At 36.9% G+C, this 18,609-nt stretch overlaps 3 protein-coding genes across 3 annotated transcripts in view; 2 read left to right on the forward strand and 1 right to left on the reverse strand.

The window, feature by feature from the left end:
* Window positions 1–5,561, forward strand: part of LOC121951900 (amyloid beta A4 precursor protein-binding family B member 1-interacting protein-like) — a 23,046-nt gene extending 17,485 nt beyond the window's left edge. The window contains 1 exon segment of the mRNA XM_042498390.1: window positions 5,491–5,561. Within this exon segment, the coding sequence (XP_042354324.1) occupies window positions 5,491–5,501 (11 nt within the window). The 3' untranslated portion in view covers window positions 5,502–5,561.
* On the reverse strand, window positions 307–10,750 carry LOC121951901 (acyl-CoA-binding domain-containing protein 5A-like). The gene is made up of 13 exons (XM_042498391.1): window positions 9,786–10,750; window positions 9,382–9,505; window positions 8,193–8,265; window positions 7,095–7,245; window positions 6,894–6,932; window positions 6,289–6,513; window positions 5,484–5,696; window positions 4,836–4,909; window positions 3,139–3,346; window positions 2,793–3,001; window positions 2,644–2,694; window positions 1,215–1,330; window positions 307–1,113 (listed from the first exon to the last, which is right to left on the reverse strand). Exons 1-13 carry the CDS (start codon window positions 9,889–9,891, stop codon window positions 1,101–1,103), a joined length of 1,602 nt encoding a protein of 533 aa, XP_042354325.1. The 5' UTR covers window positions 9,892–10,750; the 3' UTR covers window positions 307–1,100.
* Window positions 10,751–17,064: 6,314 nt separating this feature from the next.
* The window catches only part of LOC121951188 (abl interactor 1-like), a 30,540-nt gene continuing 28,995 nt past the window's right edge, over window positions 17,065–18,609 (forward strand). The window contains exon 1 of the mRNA XM_042497426.1: window positions 17,065–17,070. Coding sequence (XP_042353360.1) covers window positions 17,065–17,070 — 6 coding nt within the window. The remainder of the gene's footprint in view (window positions 17,071–18,609) is intronic.

The following is an 18,609-nucleotide window of genomic DNA, read 5'->3' on the forward strand; positions in this document are numbered from 1 at the left end:
TTAGGCCGGGGCACCAGGCCCCCCCAAAAATAAAACCTGCCCCTGTCAACGTGCTTTAAAAGGCATGTTTTCTCATGTTTACTTATGTTGGGGGGAGGGTCATGAAATTTTCCAATCAGTCAGAGAGGCTCAATGAAAAATATTTAGCTCCTGGGATGTCATGAAGGTATTAAAAACAAAAATGAATACACAAAGTTACACAACAGTCTTTTAGAAATAAACTGCACTGTCCCCTTTAGATACATTAAAAATTCAGTCATTTTTTTTCAACTGTTAACATCAAAATCAAAGATTCACAACAATAAATGTGTTTGACTCAATAATGTGTTTATTGCATGTCAAAACTTGCTTTATATGCTTATGTTAAACAATTTGAAAGCACCACACCCTGGCTTTAACAGAAAACCTTTAATTTCCACTATACAGCTAACAAGAATGAATATATGGATTGTCCTTATACTTTGTGTCTCTTCTGCAAAAGTGCAATCTTTGATACAGTTTCGGTGAAGCAATAAATTAAACATACACATTCACACATAAATAACAATATTGACCTCTATGTCTATTTGGTCTATTCAGAAATGCGCCTAAAATATTTCTATATTTTGAACAATAAATATAAAAGTCCTTAGTTATCAGGAAAAAAATAATGTTTGACAAAAAGATAAAAAGAAATGTGCAATAGTAAAATAACTGACGGTGACAGTCGGGCATCACATAAAGTCTACTGTATGATTGTGAATTCATTTTTATTAAAAGATGACTCAGTTATGTGAGTTTTGTGTATAATGAGTTCCCGGTGATCTGTGAAACATGTCATAAATAAGATCACCTCCTAATGCTACGCTCACTGTAACAAAGAAAATGTGCCGGCGTCTATAATGCACAAATCCCCCCTTTCTTTAACACCTAAAAAGTATCTGTGAAGTCAAAATGCTACATTATGATGTAGAGTTTCCCTTTACACTCCAGTGCGGTCGTTCTTTTATCAAAGGTAGCCTTTCCGTTTCAATAGGCGCCTCTTTATACTCCGTCTGTGTTGGTGGCTTGAAAAAGCCACAGAGCAACAAAAGTGCAAAAATCATCCCAAATTCATGTTCTCAGGGGATTTTCCTGTCAGGAGAAAAGGTCAAACTGAGTTTTGGTAGTCTGCAGTGTGGCTATAAAGCAAAAAGTAATTAGTGATAATCGACATTTTTTGGTTTTCGGCTCACCTTCTCCTCCGCTGTAAATAAAGCTGCACGAGCCAATGAGAAATCAGAGGCCAGAGAGCAGTCAGCACTGCTGTGAGTGGAGAGAAGTCAAAAGGCCACCAGGACGGTCTCAGGAACTGCAAAAACAGAAACTTTAATTAAAGTGACTGTCTGTTACATGATTGGACACAACTCGGTCATAAAATTACAACTTAAAGGTCCAGTGTGTAGGAATTTGTGGTAGCTAGCGTTGAGTTTGGCATATCTCAGACAAGAGTGCACATATTTTCCTTTTTTCCCTTTATCTCACATGTTCTCATTTATATGGATGCATTTAGTGGGAAAACGCATCACATTCAATAACTTTCACTGGAAACTATGTACATCTTGCACCCCTAACAGACATCACATCACCCCAATCCTCACTTCCCTCCATTCCCTGTTCATTTTACAGTTGATTTTACGATTTTACTGATCACTTTTAAAACCCTTCTGGATCCAGTCTACATAACAGAAATATTGACCCCATATGAGCGACTTCGCAGCCTTGGATCTTCAGGTTGGGCCCTTCTGGCCGATCCAAAGTCGAGGCTTAAAACTAGAGGTGACCGTGCTTTCGAACGACTTGCACGAGGAAATATAGCTCGTAAAATAAGTGACGTCTTTTAAATCACTTTTTAAAACCTATTTTTTTAGACTTGCTTTTGTGTACCTATTTTATTTACTTTTATCTGCAGATTTATCCCTATTATTTATCCCAATTATTATCAGATTTTATTTGCTTCTATTGTTTTTGGTCTATTATTTGTATTATTTTATATTGACATTTTGTGTCCTGCATCGTGCATTGTTTGTTCTCTTGTTGTAATTTTATCCAAACTCTACCAATAGGACTGTTTGGCTTTCTGTTGTTGTATTGCCTTCTATATATTCTAGATTTCTGTTTTGCTTTGTTTGTGGTATATTTTATGTGTCTTTTTGGCCATTTTGAATCTCTTCCTGGTCAGTAAGTATTAATCTGGGGGGCCTTTTTTCGAGTAAAAGTCACGAGGGCCCCTGAGACCCTGAGCCTGAGCCTGAGCCCGGTAGGACCCCTGAGTAATCACTTCATGACTGAAACTTCTACTGTGCGCCAAACAATTAGCAAACTATATTGGCAGATTAAAAAATGTGAAAATGTGAATGTCGCAAACTAGAGATAAAATTAAGTTTGTTTGTTCTGGGCTACTGTAGAAATATAACAGGATCTGTGGAAGAGGACTCGCTTTGTATGCAGACATAAACTGCTTATTCTAAGGAAAAGAGAACAGTTTTAGTCATTTTAAACTTATATAACATAGTTACGAATATTATATAGGCCTATTTCTGCAAATAGACGCCCCTAAATCCTGCACGCTGGACCTTTAAGGAGCAGAAAAACATGAATGTTGTAGAAATATCTAATAAAGACCTTTTGTGCTACAGGTAGGGAATCCTCCTGCCTTGGTGAAGATGATCTTGACTGAAAAACAAATCTATATATAATATGTTGTCATGGACACTGTCGTCAACAATGTTACATTTCGGTAAACACTGTGGTTAACACCTCTGGTCTCTCACCTGCGACACCGTCAGCGCCTCCAGAGCGTGCAGCCTGTGCAGCACCGTGGCCATGTCGTGCTGCAGCCTCAGCAGAGCTGTTGCTATTTGCTCATTGACGTTTCCCCTGGCAACGCCGCCGGTGTGTCGGCTCTGTGGCACACAACAGCAGGCAGCATCGACGCTGCCGCGCCGCGGAGAGCTGCAGGTAGCCCTTGGCGACTGCGAACCTGAAACCAAAACAATGAAAACTGTTTAAGTGTGCTTGATGCCTCTGAATGCTTAGGAGGATGATTTAAGAGCACATGTAAGGAGGAAGGTTAATTAGGGACACAGTGTCAGTTTAAATCAAAGTGGACAGTCTCACCTCTCCCTCTTCTTGACAAGGAGCTGTTGTGCTGGCTCGTACTAATCCCGTCTTTAAGGTAGGAATCTCCCAGGAGGGCTTGATCCTCTCCTCCATTCAGCGTGGTGCTGCTCTCGAACCAAAGATCCCTTTGCCTCACTGAGGCCGCTCCTGATCCAGCTGACAGTATTTTGGACGTAGACAGCCCCTTGTTTTGGGAAAAAAAAAAGTTAGACAGTTCAAACAGCCGTTCAGTGGCGGTTCTAGACCAGTTTCACTGGGGGGGCCAGGCTGGGGCCAAGGGTTTTGTCACATTCAACCCAGGCAAAAGAGACAAAAACAAGCGTTCAAGCATTCAAAATCTTTAGTTTAAATAACAGTAAAGTAGTATAAAGTACTGGCGCACAGTGACAGTATTCCTGTTACAGTTATGTTACAATTTTCTACAATATTGCAAAAAAATAAAAATAAAACATTCTTGTTGGCTTCAGCAACAAAGCAGTGTTCAAGCCTTCAACATTTTTAGTCCAGCAATAACAAAAATACCATTATTGGTATCTGTTTCAGTAACAATAAGGAAAATGAAAACATAATAAAACAATAAGAGCAGCAGATAAAGCCTTTATAAGGCGAGTCTAGAGGGTCTCTGCACCCTTCTCTGTTTTCCTTTATAGGATTTCACATGACAGCAACTGTATAACTATATTCTTTATTCTTCCGTCATTAGTTTAAAAACTCATTAAATTTGTGTTTTACCTTAATTCGTTATGCCTTTCTTTCTGTTGTGTTGCCATGATTAAAGGAATAGTTTTACATTTTAGGGAACACATGAGAAAATTGATACCTTTCTTATCTCTCTCTATTGTAGTATTTTTTTATTTTATTATTATTTTTATTATCTTTTTTTGACACTTTCATCTGTGGGTATGGTGCTGTTAGACTATAGAAATCTTATTTGAGTTGTACTGTTAGCATAGATATGGAGCCGCCTCTATTTACATCCAGCATTATTGAAAGTATGATGGTTGATCGCCTGATGGTTGTCAGTTATGCTGAGAGGTATTTTTATGTTTTTCTACATTTCTATGATATTATATACAGCCTTTTTTGGGGGGTTCTTTTTTAATTAGATGACGGTATTTTCTATGTAAATACTATTTGCGGCGTTTTATGCAGGTGAGGCTTGGGCTTATATGAGATGGTTGCTTTATATTTATTGTTTATCAAGTCTGAAGAACATTTAGCTCAATAAAAGCTGCAAGGGGAGCTGACGTGTGCGCACTTTTCTCTGTTTTTGCTTGAAAAAAAAGTTAGACCGTTTGAACAGCCTCCATTAGATTAAAAACTCATTAAATTTCTGTTTTACTTTAATTCATTATGACTTTCTTTTGTTGTGTTGCCATCATTAAAGGAATAGTTTGACATTTTTAGGAAATACATGAGAAAATGAATATCTTTCTCATCTCTCTCTATTAAAGGAATCCGTCACTTCCCAAAAGATTTACTATAATAGTTTTGTTGAATAATAATTAGGCAGCTCTTTCCCTCTGCGTCCACTTCTTCTGGTTATGGCTACGTATTTAGGATGGAGGAATGAGAGTGGCATCATCTCATTTAGGGCTTAAAAATAAAGTTGATATCTGTGTCAAGTTAATTCTTTAATGTGGTGCACCCGCAAGAGAGGGGGGTAATGAATTAAAGTAAAACAGAAATTTAATGAGTGAGTCACAAAATTCCTCGTTATCCGAGTCTGTGGATCTGTGATTTTTCTCATGAACGGCATCGCTGTGACCTGAACACAGACAATATGCTAAATGATGTCGTTTTTTTAAAGTACTTACACATAATAAACATTTATTTGTTGTATTTATGTGATATTTAAAATGTTTCACCATATCTTAATATTTGAACACCTTGAAACCTGGAGCAACATCACTTTTCTTGTGCTGCTTTCAGATGCCTTTCTTACATAGTTAAACCTTTAAGTTAAACCTTTAAAATCTGAGCAAATTGGTGCGTTTTTTTGTTAACAAAAAAAAAAAAAAGTCAGTGACCATCTTGGTATGACAAATTGCAAAAACGTAACAGTTTGAGATTTTCTGTTTTTTAGGGTAAAATGTCTTTCAGATAAAAAAAAACCAAAAACAAACTTTCAGGTATCTTCTTGTACTTTTTGATGATTTTTTTTTCCTTCTAATTTTTGGGTCTTCCTCCCATTTACTGAAGGAAGCTAAGGTTTCAAAGGGTTAAAGTTTTACACTAAATGAATCTAGAAGAGCAATGTCATTATTAAACTAGTTTGAGATACACATTGTCAAATACTGTGCTTTTATATACATGCAGTATTATATAATGTGTACTCTTACCACTCAGGTGTCCGTTAAAGTGCATGTAGGAGTCGTACTGCACACTGGGCTCTATGGAGCAGCTCAGCTCCTCCTCCTCCACCTCGCTGTTGAGGGAGCTGTGCGTCCCGTTGGTCGGGGAGGACATGCTGGGCTCCACGCTGCTGCTGGAGCCCCTGGTGTCGGACCTCCACCTCTTGTCCACCATCAGCAGCCTCGGATTGGGCCTCCAGTCTGAGAGAGTACACAGGCGAGAAAGAGTGAGAGTATGACAAAGAATAATTAAAAAGTGCAGTTCTTTTTTTTTTTTAATGTTTCTAGCCATATCTCGCTCCGTGGATGTAGTTAGTGCGAATTACAGTTTTCTTTATCTCACTGAAATACTGCTCTCATTCATATGTGTGTATTCAAAACACATCACATTCAATTACTTTTAATAGAAACTACATGCAAAATTAATTCAAAGGGCGTCAATTTATGGTGTAAATGTAATTATTGAAGAATTGTGGGATTGTAAAAAGATGTTTTGATGTGGGCCTAGTTAAGCTGTTGTTATATATGGACCCCGATTACTTAATTCATCAAGAATTTTCGGAGAATTCATTCACCAGAAAAGATTTCTTAGCGTAACACAAGGCGAGTAATTGACATACAAATGATCATTTGGGGGATGAAGTATTCTTTCAAGAAAAATTCACTATAAAAATTCAACAGCTTCACCCTTTAAATGATGTTAAAAACAGCAGAGTGTAAGTTTCACAACACAGCAAATATCACAGCACAAAACAGCTACAACAGTAACTACAATAATAACTACAGATGGTACCTTTTTCCTCCTCCTCCTCTTCCTCCTTGTCTTCGTCGTCAGTATTGTCTTCTTCATCCCCATTCTCCTCTTCCTCACTTTTCCTCCAATCACTACTCTCCTCATTTCTCTCCACTTCACTATTTTCTTTGCTTCCCTCTGCCTCCTCGCTACTGACACTTACGCCATGAGCACTGCTGTCATTTTCCTGGAGGTTTTGTATATCATCCCACAGATCCCCATAGCCTGAGCGATGAGGGAAACACTCGTGATTAACTCTTTGGCACAGCTCGTGCTGCACGTTGTACATCCACACAGAGTAAAGACACACACACAGTCGGCTGACAGAACATTTTGCACCTCACGGCTTCTACATCTACACCACAGAGTGCAAATTACGACGTGAGCAAACAACTGACACTCTAACCACAGTGCAAACAAGAAAACAAGAGATTTTCATCTATCTAAGAATCCATCAGTTCCTGCATTTGAAGCCAAAGACAACATGCACTCATCTGTGTTTTATCAGTCAAACAAAGCAACTGAATTCTATTAAAATACGCTTAAAATACACTGCGGGAACAGTCTATCAAACTCCACTGCTACTGCAAACAACAAAGACTTGCCTTCCATTGTTGGTTTGTGACACTGTCTGATCAGCTCATCTAATGATAAAAACACAAGTAAGACAGGCTCAGTACAGAAAAAATGTCGTCTGTGTGACTAACAAAGAGAATTAACATCAGCACTAAATCCCACCTGAGCAGCAGTTTTCTCCTTGGACTGTATTCTGTTTTTATTCTGCCATCTCTGATCGTGTTTTTTACCTGAATGATTTGCAAAAGGCCTGGTGAAGGCTCTCCTGTCCACCACATTTTCTTCATCTTCCTCTCCTCTTCCGTCTACCTCTGCGTAGAAGTTATCCAGCTTCTGAATCAGGTCTGACACTTCATCTGAGATCGGAATGGTCTCCAAAATCTGACATAACGCACAAATAATACCCGTTTATGCATATTCTCCCAATCCATTTCAACGTAATTTCAAATTGTCACAACAAGATGCTTGCTTTTGCAAAAACAGGTGTGGCAAAACTGTCAACAAGTCAAAAGAAAACAAGTTAATTAGATATAATTACACATAGAAAAGGCGGACTGATTCAGTCCGATGGAAAAGTTAATTAAAGCTGATTAAAAACAGCTGCTGTTGTGCCTGAACGCCACTCAGGTGAAAAAAATACAAAATTTACAAAGGCAGTTTCTGTTGTTATTTAAGGCGGTCTACTCAGCAAAAAAGACACAAATAATTTTGAAAATGGTGCTACATAACCAGAGAAAACAACCAGACAACCACCAGAATGCACTGCGCCGCACCGGACCAGTAAACGCTCTAACTGGTTGGTGACGTCATAGCCTCTCAAACATTAACTGCCTAAAACACAGTTATTACAGTTCAAAGAAAGCCACATGCTGGGGGCACTCACTAGCTCACCAAATAGAGCGGGCACCCCATGTTCAAAGGTTATGTTTTGCTGCAGCAGCCGCGGGTTTGATTCCCCTCTTGGCCCTTTGTTGCATGTCATCCCTTCTCATTCTCTCTTTTTCATGCAATAGCTGTCCTATCTAATAAAGGCCAAAAAAGCCCCAAAATTATCGTAATAAAAATATTGGCAGTGTCTGTAAAGACTCCGAAAAAAAAAACTAAAAAACTAACCAACTTTTGCATTAGAAAAACGGTTAGCCTCCATAAACACACAATATATTTTAAACATGCATGTTGGTACTGTGTGTGTTATAGACACACACACACTTTTCTTACCACATAAAAACATTAATGCACAGAGAGATGTGAGTTCCAAGTTTATTGACTTTTTTTATTATTATGCAAACTGCCTCTTTATAGCTTTAGTTTCCACTGAAAGGACTTACCAGCTGGATGTTCTCAATATAATTCTTCATGGCTTCCTCCTTTGTCATATTTCCTAAAGAGCTCCATGCGTCCCTGGAAACACAAAGTCTCACTTCAACATTTGAACCCAGATGGGAAAGTGAACACTGAATAACTGGAAATGTGCAGCTACAGCCGGTTCAAATGGTGCAGAAATCTATTACGTATATCTGATTGATCGGCCTGCAGTATTGTGCAGCGATAAATAAAAACATGTCATTTGAAATGTTTATTTTTTAAAGTTACTGCAAAACATGAAACTGCACTTGCTCTGACTCCATAACTCTGAATTTAGATGTGGAATATAACAATATATAAAACAAGGTAATGTGCATATTACCGACATATCACAAGTACATTAGAAGTAACAAAAGTATGTAAATTTAGAATAACAAAGCTGATCCGTCCAATGTGCTGTCTAAATGACATAGAAAATACGTTTTTTTATTGTGAACTGTGTGAAGCTTTGTTTGTGAGATTAAAAATAGATATTGATTTTTTTCACAACTCTGAGATTTCAGTTTACTTTTTCAAAATATGCACATGTATTTATTTATGTGCAAAACTAAATCTTTATCTTGGTCAAGATGATACAAATTTGGTAGTTTATTTTGTTTTCTTTTGTTTTATTTTTCATTTTTTTGTGTTTCTTTTCTTTATCCACATTTCTTGTTTTGTACATCCAATACCAGAGGATGACTATCACAGTGTCTTTTAATCCCATGTGGGATGGACTGGAAAAGCTACAGCACTTAAAATTAACTGAAATGAATAAAAATGAACAAATGGATTCTTCTTATACACTGTATCTGCAAAATAGCTCCTTGTCCTTTTATCCAGTGATCCATGAGACATGTCTGCAACCAACACGTGTTGAATTCTGCACTTTGCACATAGATATGGCACTCTGCACAATGCACTTTATGCCATACAGTTTACAGTTACTGCATGTTTATCCTCTGTATTAATTATTGTATTTTTTTGCGTCTTTTTTTCCCCATTTTTCTTCCTTTCTTGATACTTCTACTGTCTGCTACCTGCCAAGCAACTATGGATGTAAATTATCAGTCCAGCTAACTGGCATATTTACATTTATTTATGTATTTTATGCTGTTGTTCAATAATATGCTGTGCCCCTTTAAATAAACTATAAATAAATATATAATGTACCATTTGGCTTTTCCTCGAGTGTCCCAAAAGCCGCTTGGTCTGGGGATGTTGCAGGGCCCCAGGGTGGCCTGCTTGAAGTAACTGTAGAACATCAGCATCATGTCATCAGACGGCTGGAAAGGACCTGAGAAATTAAAAGAAAAACATACGTGTGGAGGACAGCTTGAAAACATATGCAAAATGTTACGCTGAGTTTTACTAGACTTAAGAAATGACTGATTCAGGTAATCAGCTCTTATCCTGGCAGCAGCTTTATCAATGACAGGTCTCAAATACTCTGCATGTATGTAGGTCAATCACCTGGAGTATTTACACACAAAGAAGCACACACTTCACACATAGCTGAGCACCAGTATAATCAATTTTCATTCAGGTTACAGGACAATAAAGTCAGCTATCATCACCTTCTTCAGGCAAACTCCGGATCACTTTAACTGCAGCAACAAATTTCGCCTCCAGGCTGCGTTTGTCCTCCTCCTGCGCCATGCTGAGCCCCAACGAGGATGACATGAAGGAGTCCTCACATCTTTAACAACAATATCAAGCAATTAATGGGAAAAAAAATCAAGGCAGATCAGGAAGTGTGCAGCAAAGGGACACTTCAGCCTAATTTTGGCATCACTGCAGCTGGTTGCCACTTGTCTTATCTAAGGAGGAAGACTGTTTTCTCTTTAATCTGGGAGATTTTAGCATAAATTTGGTCTATTTAATAAACCCTGGTCGGTTTAGCGCCAATAAACTATATTATTTAACATGAATGATAATCCGTATGGCTGATCTAATATAAACTCACCTCAAAGTTCATATTCGCCAGTGTAATAATTATTTCATTAGCCCGGTGTTTGTCTGCAATATGCAGCAGAAAGCCAATTTCGACTCCGGTCAAGGATGAGCCAAACAGTCAACGTCTGATTACCAAATATATCTGGTTAATGTAGTTTTTACGGAACAAAATGACGACGTACAACCGGTTAAAACGCAACGTGCACTACTTCAAGTCCCACAAACCCCTCTGAGCAGGGATTTAAACCGCGGTGATGTGTGGGAAATGTAGTGTTGTGAGGTTGTGCCTTACAGAGCAAAAATAAGGTGTTCGAGCTTTATCCTAAATTATTTATGAGGAAAACGTTGTGAAACCATGCAAGAACTATCATATCTCTGTAAAACTCAATTGTGAATTTCAGGGAATCACATTTTCTGCATTGTGCTGAAGTCATCATTACATTTAATTCATGACATCTAATTATTTCTTGATGTGTGTGTTTGTATGTTCTTCTTTCTGCATTGCGCTCTATGTATTTATTGGTTTTTTATTGGAGTACTGTTTACTGACTGGTCACTTTTTCTGATCGCATTGCTTGTCATTTATATTTTGTTCTTTATTCTTTTTTTTTTTTTTTTTGCCAAGTTGCTCATGGTGTTTTTGTTTTTTCTAATGTGTTTTTGAAAGAAATTAAAACAAGTTAAAGAAGTTTACATGCTAGAAAGAGCATCTGAATGCAGCACAAGAAAACTGATGCCGATCTAGGTGTTTAAGGGTTAATCTAAAAATAAGGCCTTAATTGGTATTAAAATGTCTTGAATCAATCTTTCAAAAGTCTTAAATCTCTTTTTCAAACGTGCCTTTTCTGACATTGCATGGTAAAATCTTAAAATAATCAGAAACTTGTTTTCAATTAAATAAATAAATGAAAATCATCCTCCTCTTAAACTCTTTACGATGAACAGTGGATTAATCTCAGAGTGAGACACACAAAATCAATGATAGAATTCACCAATACATGCTAGGTTTTTCCCAAATCTAACCATATCAATTTTTTTCAGTGAACTTAAAATGTGATGTTTTATGTAACAATAAACATTTGGACAAGAAAGGTAAAGAAAGAAAGAAAGGTTGGTTCATGGGTCATTTTTTTTCAGTTTTGGTTATTGTAAAATTGGTCTTAAATTTCATTCTGAGTGGCATTACAAAAGTCTTAAAAATTATTAAATTGGATTTGCCTTGAGCTGTAGGAACCCTGTACAAACAGCAACCATGTTAAAACACACCTAAGTTCACATCAATAAAAAATAAAATGAAATAGTAAAATTGATCGAACCAGACTAATATAAAGTTATATTGATGAAATATCACTATTTTAAGCTCAGATGTGGTTATAAAAGCCTTCGACTCACATGATGTTTCAGGGCTCATTGGAAATGTGAAAATCCAATGATATTTTCTCTTTTTAAAGTTGCTAGCTATGATAAATTGTGTAATTTTTGTGATTGCTTTTTTTTAAAGATGATTTTGACATACCTTCCCCTTAATTGCTTAATTGCTTAAACATTTATTTGCCATGCCTCCCTCTTTTAGCAGCCCACCTTTCCCATGAGCAACTAATGTAGACTCCAACTGTTTGGTTGCTTATTAGTGGATATCACTATATAGGTCAAGTCCTTAAAGACTTTTAGAGGGAAAACACAAAACATTGCAGACTCGAGATGTGTAGTACTCTCGATGCAGATATCATGTGTCTGCTTTCTACAGTGCTGAAAACAGGGCACCAGAGCATGTGCATGGATCATTTGCTTGTAATCAAATGCGTGGTGCAAGCTGCCTTTTGCATACTCAGACTGAATGTTAAATCAGTGTCAGGCAAAGTATGAGTCAGAAGCAGTGGCTCCCAAACTGGGGTTAACACAAAGGAAAGGAAAATTCAAAATAAGAACTCTTCTTTGTTCGGCCTTTGTCTCCTAGACACAACTGAGCTCATCAATGTGAGCACTGTAACATCAATGTGAGATTTTGACAATTATTTTCATAAAATCAGCTCCCGAGAAATATCCTTCCAATTCAATCCCAATTTAAGATCTTAAAACGTCTCCTTTTCTCTCTTACAGTGTTGATCTTTAGTTGTCTGAAATAATCAGCTCTTGACATAACAGTAGGTGGGTTTCCATTAACCCTCAAATTGCACAAATTGAAATTGCAAATATAAAATGTCAGTTTTTCAAAAAAAAGAAAAGTTTTTGCACTTGCATAAGGTGGTAATTTCAGTGAAAAAGCCATATTTTGCAAACTGCAACAGAGACACCTTTTCAGCTTTTCTAGGTCACATGATGCTATGGCTATTTGCTTGTCAGTAGGAACTGGCTCCCTCATGATGCAGCAGGCGCTACAAGAGCTGTTATTGCATCACGTAACTGTTCAAAAGTCGAGGGGACCATCTGGAAGTTTTGAATCGACAGTGCCTCTGTGAAATCGTGGACTATCACCCCCCAGAAATCCCTCATAAGTGGTCGCTCCCACGTATAAGGGTCTTGCCTTTCTGTTATTGCTCGCAGAACAAGCCTACGTCGCCTTTGATTTGAAATAATGACGGCTAGTGCGGTGGCTTCAATAGAAATAAACCTGCTAATGTTTTGAACGTCCATCACCATGGTAACTGGAATGTTATTGTCAGAGAAGTCGCAAAACATCACTCTGTGGAAACGCAGTCATCTCGCAATTGTGTTTTATCAACATTTAAAAAATATCACTTAAATTCTGTGCCTGCCTAGTAAAATACAAAAGAAAACTAGATGTGCTTAAAAATGAACGTGTAAAGTGTCATCAGAATTTTGTCTCAGTGATCAAATACAAGTCTCAGCTATATTGCAAGCAGCAGATTCTCTCGTTAATTTATTCAATTGATTGGAAGTAACTGTTTTGAAGCTGGTCATTATTACTACAGTGTTATCTCGTAAAAATACTGTAACATTTGCATTCAGTGCATGCACAACAGCAAAGTTTCCTCAGGTTTGTGGTCTCCCTCAGACAAAATCCCAATGATCCATGGCCCAACGTGCATAAAATATTAAATCATTTTGGGGGATTTCTAGCCTGAAGAGTTACTCACAATAAATCTCTTTGCCACGGTGAGAATGTGTTCAGTTAATGTGGGCGAGAGCGTGAGCTCAGACCATCACCAGGTTGAATGGTCCGGTGTGAAAAGCAACGTCTGTTGCCAGAGCAGCACACACACCAGAAACCCCGCTGTGCTCCAGCTTGGTAATTTTTTGACTGTGGTCCTGAGAAAGCCCACAGTTTGGTGTGATAACACATCAGATCGCTTCTCCCTGCTTGTTGTCAAAAGTGCAATGTAGGTTAACACTGCTTGAATGATTGCGTAGACATAGGCAGGCGTTATCGTCTCTGTTGGAGTTTGCTCGTCCCAATATCATTATGCAGAAAGCTGGCTGAGAATTTTAATATTAAGCTCAAAGGTTGTGATATTGTCACATATTGTTTATGCTCTCAAAGGTACGCCCCCCTTTGTACACTGTTCAGTTGAGTTAGAGGAAATGTATGCATGCCTCTGTTGGTGAACATACCTATTAATAGAAGCTATGGGTTAGAGGTTGCTGATACATAAATTAATATGTGTTTACTTGGTTATTTTTTTTTACAATGAAATAATCTGGATTATAAAATGACCATTTTGGCCGACTACATCTTGTAAGGAACAAAAAGTTGACAGCTAGACCCTTCTGTGTCACCACTTGGCCAAAATGTATTCATCCCCATTAGCCAGTACCAGGGTCACAACAGCTCTTCATCATGATGTAAACATTACATCATATAACATATAGTTTAAAATCCAAGGCAAAAAAGAATGAAAAACAAGAAAACAGGAAATCTACAAAAAAAATAAAAGAATAAATTAATAACATTCAAAATAATGATGGCAGTATTTACAATATTGACAAGTATCCTTACTATATCTAAACCTTTGATACAGCTCAAAAATAATAGCCGTACTAACTTAAAACTGCATATGCAGTGAATAAGAAAAAAAAAGATTCAGTGTCTTTCATAAAATTGTGAATACATAAAAATAGCTAGCAATAATAGGAACCAAGCTTTCTGCACCTCAGCTCCAAATTATTTAAATATTCTTGCTGATTGATGATGCGCACAAATCATTAGTTTGTAATTTGCTTTCAACTCTGATGCATTGAAATTCATACACTGAGTCACGGCTAAAGGAAATGGAAGACTGCACATGATGTGAGGTGTTGCAGCAACAGAATTGCTCAAGTCTGATTTTGATGTGTGATTGGTATCACATATAACAAGAGTGTTCAAATCAAGAGAAAAATCACTGACATGTTGTGAAAATTTTATACCACACTGCATGAAGCAAGGGTGGAGGTGAGGCTGATAAAACAAGTGTGTATTTGTTGTGGACATCAAGAAAATGCTGCATGGCTTTATCATAGATTCTTAAAGCGATGTCCATTCACATCAAATCACATAACCTCTGTGTAAAAGGGACGGTCCTATCATCAATTTACTAGTCTAAATCTAATCTAGTAAATCTAGTCTAATCTTTAAAGGTAAACATTGTCTGAAAAATAGAGCTGTTTTTAGCAAAAATAGCGTTGTTAATCACATTTCAACAACCAAATCACATTGAAGTACTGATGAAATGTGTCATTTTATCATACAAAACATGACAACAATTCACAAACAGAAGTTAACAAAAAATTTTTTATTGTAAACCGGATTCTTCAGGAACATCAATCTTCAGTTTTTTCTAATCATTAAAACAGCATTAACACTGGGTGAATGCAATTGCATTAAATAATAATTTTAATAAGTTTGATTGACAAGTATTTCTGGTGCTGATTAAGGGTGAAAACGTTTAATGGATGATTCTACGAACCCCACACATCTCTAATTTTAAAATCAGTAATTATATCATGCCTTACTAATGCCCAGCATATCCAGGTTTTAGAGAGAGCTGGCATCATAAGAAATAAGACTTATTACCCTCATTGTTGCTGCTTTTATGTGTAGCTAAATGAGACAAACACAATGACAAATAGTTTCATGTATAGCTGCAACGTTTGATGGATAAATTGACTGAAAGAAAATGAATCCCCAGCTGTTCTGATAACTGAATAATCTTTTCAGTCATGTTTCAAGCAAAAATGTGAAATGTTGCAGGTTTCAGCTTCGTAAATGTGAGGATTTACTGATTCTTGTTGTCATTTTTGACAGTAAATGAAGAGACTTTTGGTTTGGGGCTGTGGCCTGGACAATAGAAGCAAATCGAAGATGCCACTTTGGGTTCTGGAAAATTGTGATGAGCTTCTTTCACATTTTTTGACATTTAATAGACTAAAGGATTAGCCCATTCATAGTGAAAATATTAGCCGATAATGTAAATAATCATCCGTTGCAGTCCTGCTTTCATGCATGGACTAAGGTATTTTTTTTACCATTTAGGTCATAGATTTATTAATCTATTACTTTATTATTTTGAGAAAATTAGGACATTCAATTGACAGCATCCTATATTATGTATAAGTTCTTACAAAAAGTGGATGCACAATGCTTTTAATCCTCTTCTCTGCTAGTTTGCAGAGGCCTATAGTGTCACTTTCTGCAGCAATATCTAAAAATATTGCCTGGAATATGAAGATGCATGTATGTGCTTTCTCCTGAATATTGATTTCTTCAGGGACATTAAAAACATTAGCTTGCATGCTTGTGAATACACTCGACAAACACAACAGGGAGTTAAGAGTAAGGAGGCCATTAGAGCTTATGCTGAGATTGTGAGCAGTGATTTTGGACGTGAAGTATGTTTCTGTGTCTGAATACAATCCTAAATTTAGCTCCCAGTGGCTAACCATTGCTTTTAAATCTCTTTAGTCACACACCGTAAAATGATACCTGGCTGTCTAGATGTGACACAGATTTGCATAATTTTGTGGGGATAACACTTTTATAAATGCAGTTTATGTATTCACACCATCAACCAGAGTAGCTGAATTTCTCAATACACCACACTGGCTTTGCATGCCCTGATATGTAAATCCACTCTGTGATGCTGGAGAAAAATATTCAGTTTTATTCTTAGATGAAATATTTGAAATGAGCCATTTCAAAAACTGTCACCTACAAAATGATTGGTGTCATGAAAGCAGCACTCAGCTTTGTAAGTGCCTGTCTTAAGGCCTTTGTGTACTAAAATAGCAACTCCCTGTTGTAACATTGAACAGGGCTGTTTTTGGATGGGCCTTTGCTGTTTATTTGTGTGTAAATGGGTTTAGGTTTAAAAAAAAAGCTACATCTTAAAATGAACACTGCTGTCTTCGTTTTGTTTGAAAACATGGTTTGCATATCGCAACCACACAGTTTTAATCAATATGTTTGAGTGGTGCTTTATTGAATGGACTAATCAATTCCAGTTTTTGTTTCCAAGTTAAAAGGTGACTTGAATTTTTTTGACCTATTCTCCATGTTTTTGTGTCTACGTGACAATTTTTGAAATTGTTTCAGTACTGAGAGAGAGGGCTGCAGATGTCAGCGGCAGAGCAGGCTTCAGTGCAGCATTGATGGGGAATTATGGAACTGTGTATCAATTTATTTTTCATTTTTTATCTTATTTATGTCATTGAAAGTGCTTACTATTGCAACTGACAGGCTCAGATTGTTATTTTAAGTGTTTGACAAAATTATTGAAAGGATCCTTACAATGATAGACCTTTTTGTTAAAGAATCAGAGCCCCCATATAGCTCTCGACAAACCCACCAAAAAACAGCAATTTTGTCATTCACAAAAAAACAAAAACAAACGAAAAAACCCACTTCATTCAAAGCTGACAGTAGGGTTAGTCAATATGTCAATACTACATTGATATCGAAATATGAGGGTAGATATGTCTTAGGTTTTGGACATCACAATATCGTAAATGTTGTCTTTTCCTAGTTTCAAATGCTGCATTACAGTGAACTAATGTAATTCAAAACTAATTTAAATCACCAATATTTACCCCTACAGTATTGCCATCTCAATGTCGATAGTGAGGTATTTGGTCAAAAATATTGGAATAATTGATGTACTCCATCTCGGTCAGTCTTTCCATTGTTCCAACACTGAACAACATTGGTTTGGTTGAAATACACCCTTAATTCACTCAGTTAGATGTGAAAATATGCTGGCTCTGTAGACGCAAAAATAATGTTTCTTTAACTGTGGGTTTGGCTGTGGGGATTTTTGAGCTGTTTCTGGTTAAACAAAAAGGATCTTACTCCTTATAACAAAAAAGTCTATCCTTATAGGGATCCTTAACATCATGCTGCCAAACCAATAACAATCTGAGCCCGTCAGTGGCAAAAACAACAGCTTAAAGTGTAAATGAGGGTGCAAATATGCCTCGAGTGGTTACATTACAGCCCATTTTGCTACTGCCAGCTACAGTCTTGTGGCTCAATTTCAGAAAAAGTTGTTTTAATTTGTCACTTAGATACAAAACATGGAAAAATATGGTTCAGTTTGAAAAATAAGTAGAGAAATAGCTTTTCCTCTTTGCAAGGAGGTGCTCAGAAAGGGGTGTTAGATGGAAACCCACGAATCTACTTGATATTTCCCTGATGTTGACTGCACAAAAAATCCCCCCTGTCAGTTCACACCATACCCCTCTGACTCATAGCTGTTTCATTCATGACTCACGATGTTCACGATATTCCACTATCAGACAAAGCTTGGAAATTGCTTTGTTTTAATAGTATGTTAAGGTTGAGTCTGCTGCTCAACAAACAAAGAAATACCAAGTGGAGCCTGTACAAAAAGCTTTTTGTAAGCTTATCATGAAACATAATATCCCGAGCAGCAGAAAGTGAGTGAGTGAGAGAGAGGGAAAGATCCATAATGAATAATGTGTATTAGGGAGATGTAGGCTATAATTATCACGTGTTTTCTGTGCAGAATATTTTCAGGCTTTTTTAATTAGTTTGATTCCATGGAAAGTTTTAACTTCTTTTTAAATCCCAGTTTGTGCATTTTCTTTTTCCATTTCCCTCTCATATGTGCATTGCACTTTGTTAATGATAGCATTGTGTATCTACGTCTAATGTTATTGATTATGGACATTTTTGTAGTGATGGGGTTCCCACAGTCATGGAAAACCTGGAAAAGTCATGGAATTTCACAGTCACATTTTCCAGACCTGGAAAGGTGATGAAACTAGTGAAAGTCATCAAAAGTTACATTAATGTAACGTAACTGAATTTATTTTCTGTAGCTGACAGTGTAATGCAGCTCTAATATGTTAAATTTTTGTTTATTTGTTCATCAAGAAAGATTTTAAATTTTCCCTGATGATTTTTAATTTTTAATTTTTTTTCTTTTTTTGCGATATTCATAGAAAACTTGTTTGGAAAGCATGTGTTCTTTTAAAAGTTTTAGTTTT

This window comes from Plectropomus leopardus, chromosome 12 (genome assembly GCF_008729295.1).
Source record: "Plectropomus leopardus isolate mb chromosome 12, YSFRI_Pleo_2.0, whole genome shotgun sequence".
Taxonomy (NCBI): Eukaryota; Metazoa; Chordata; class Actinopteri; order Perciformes; family Serranidae; genus Plectropomus; species Plectropomus leopardus.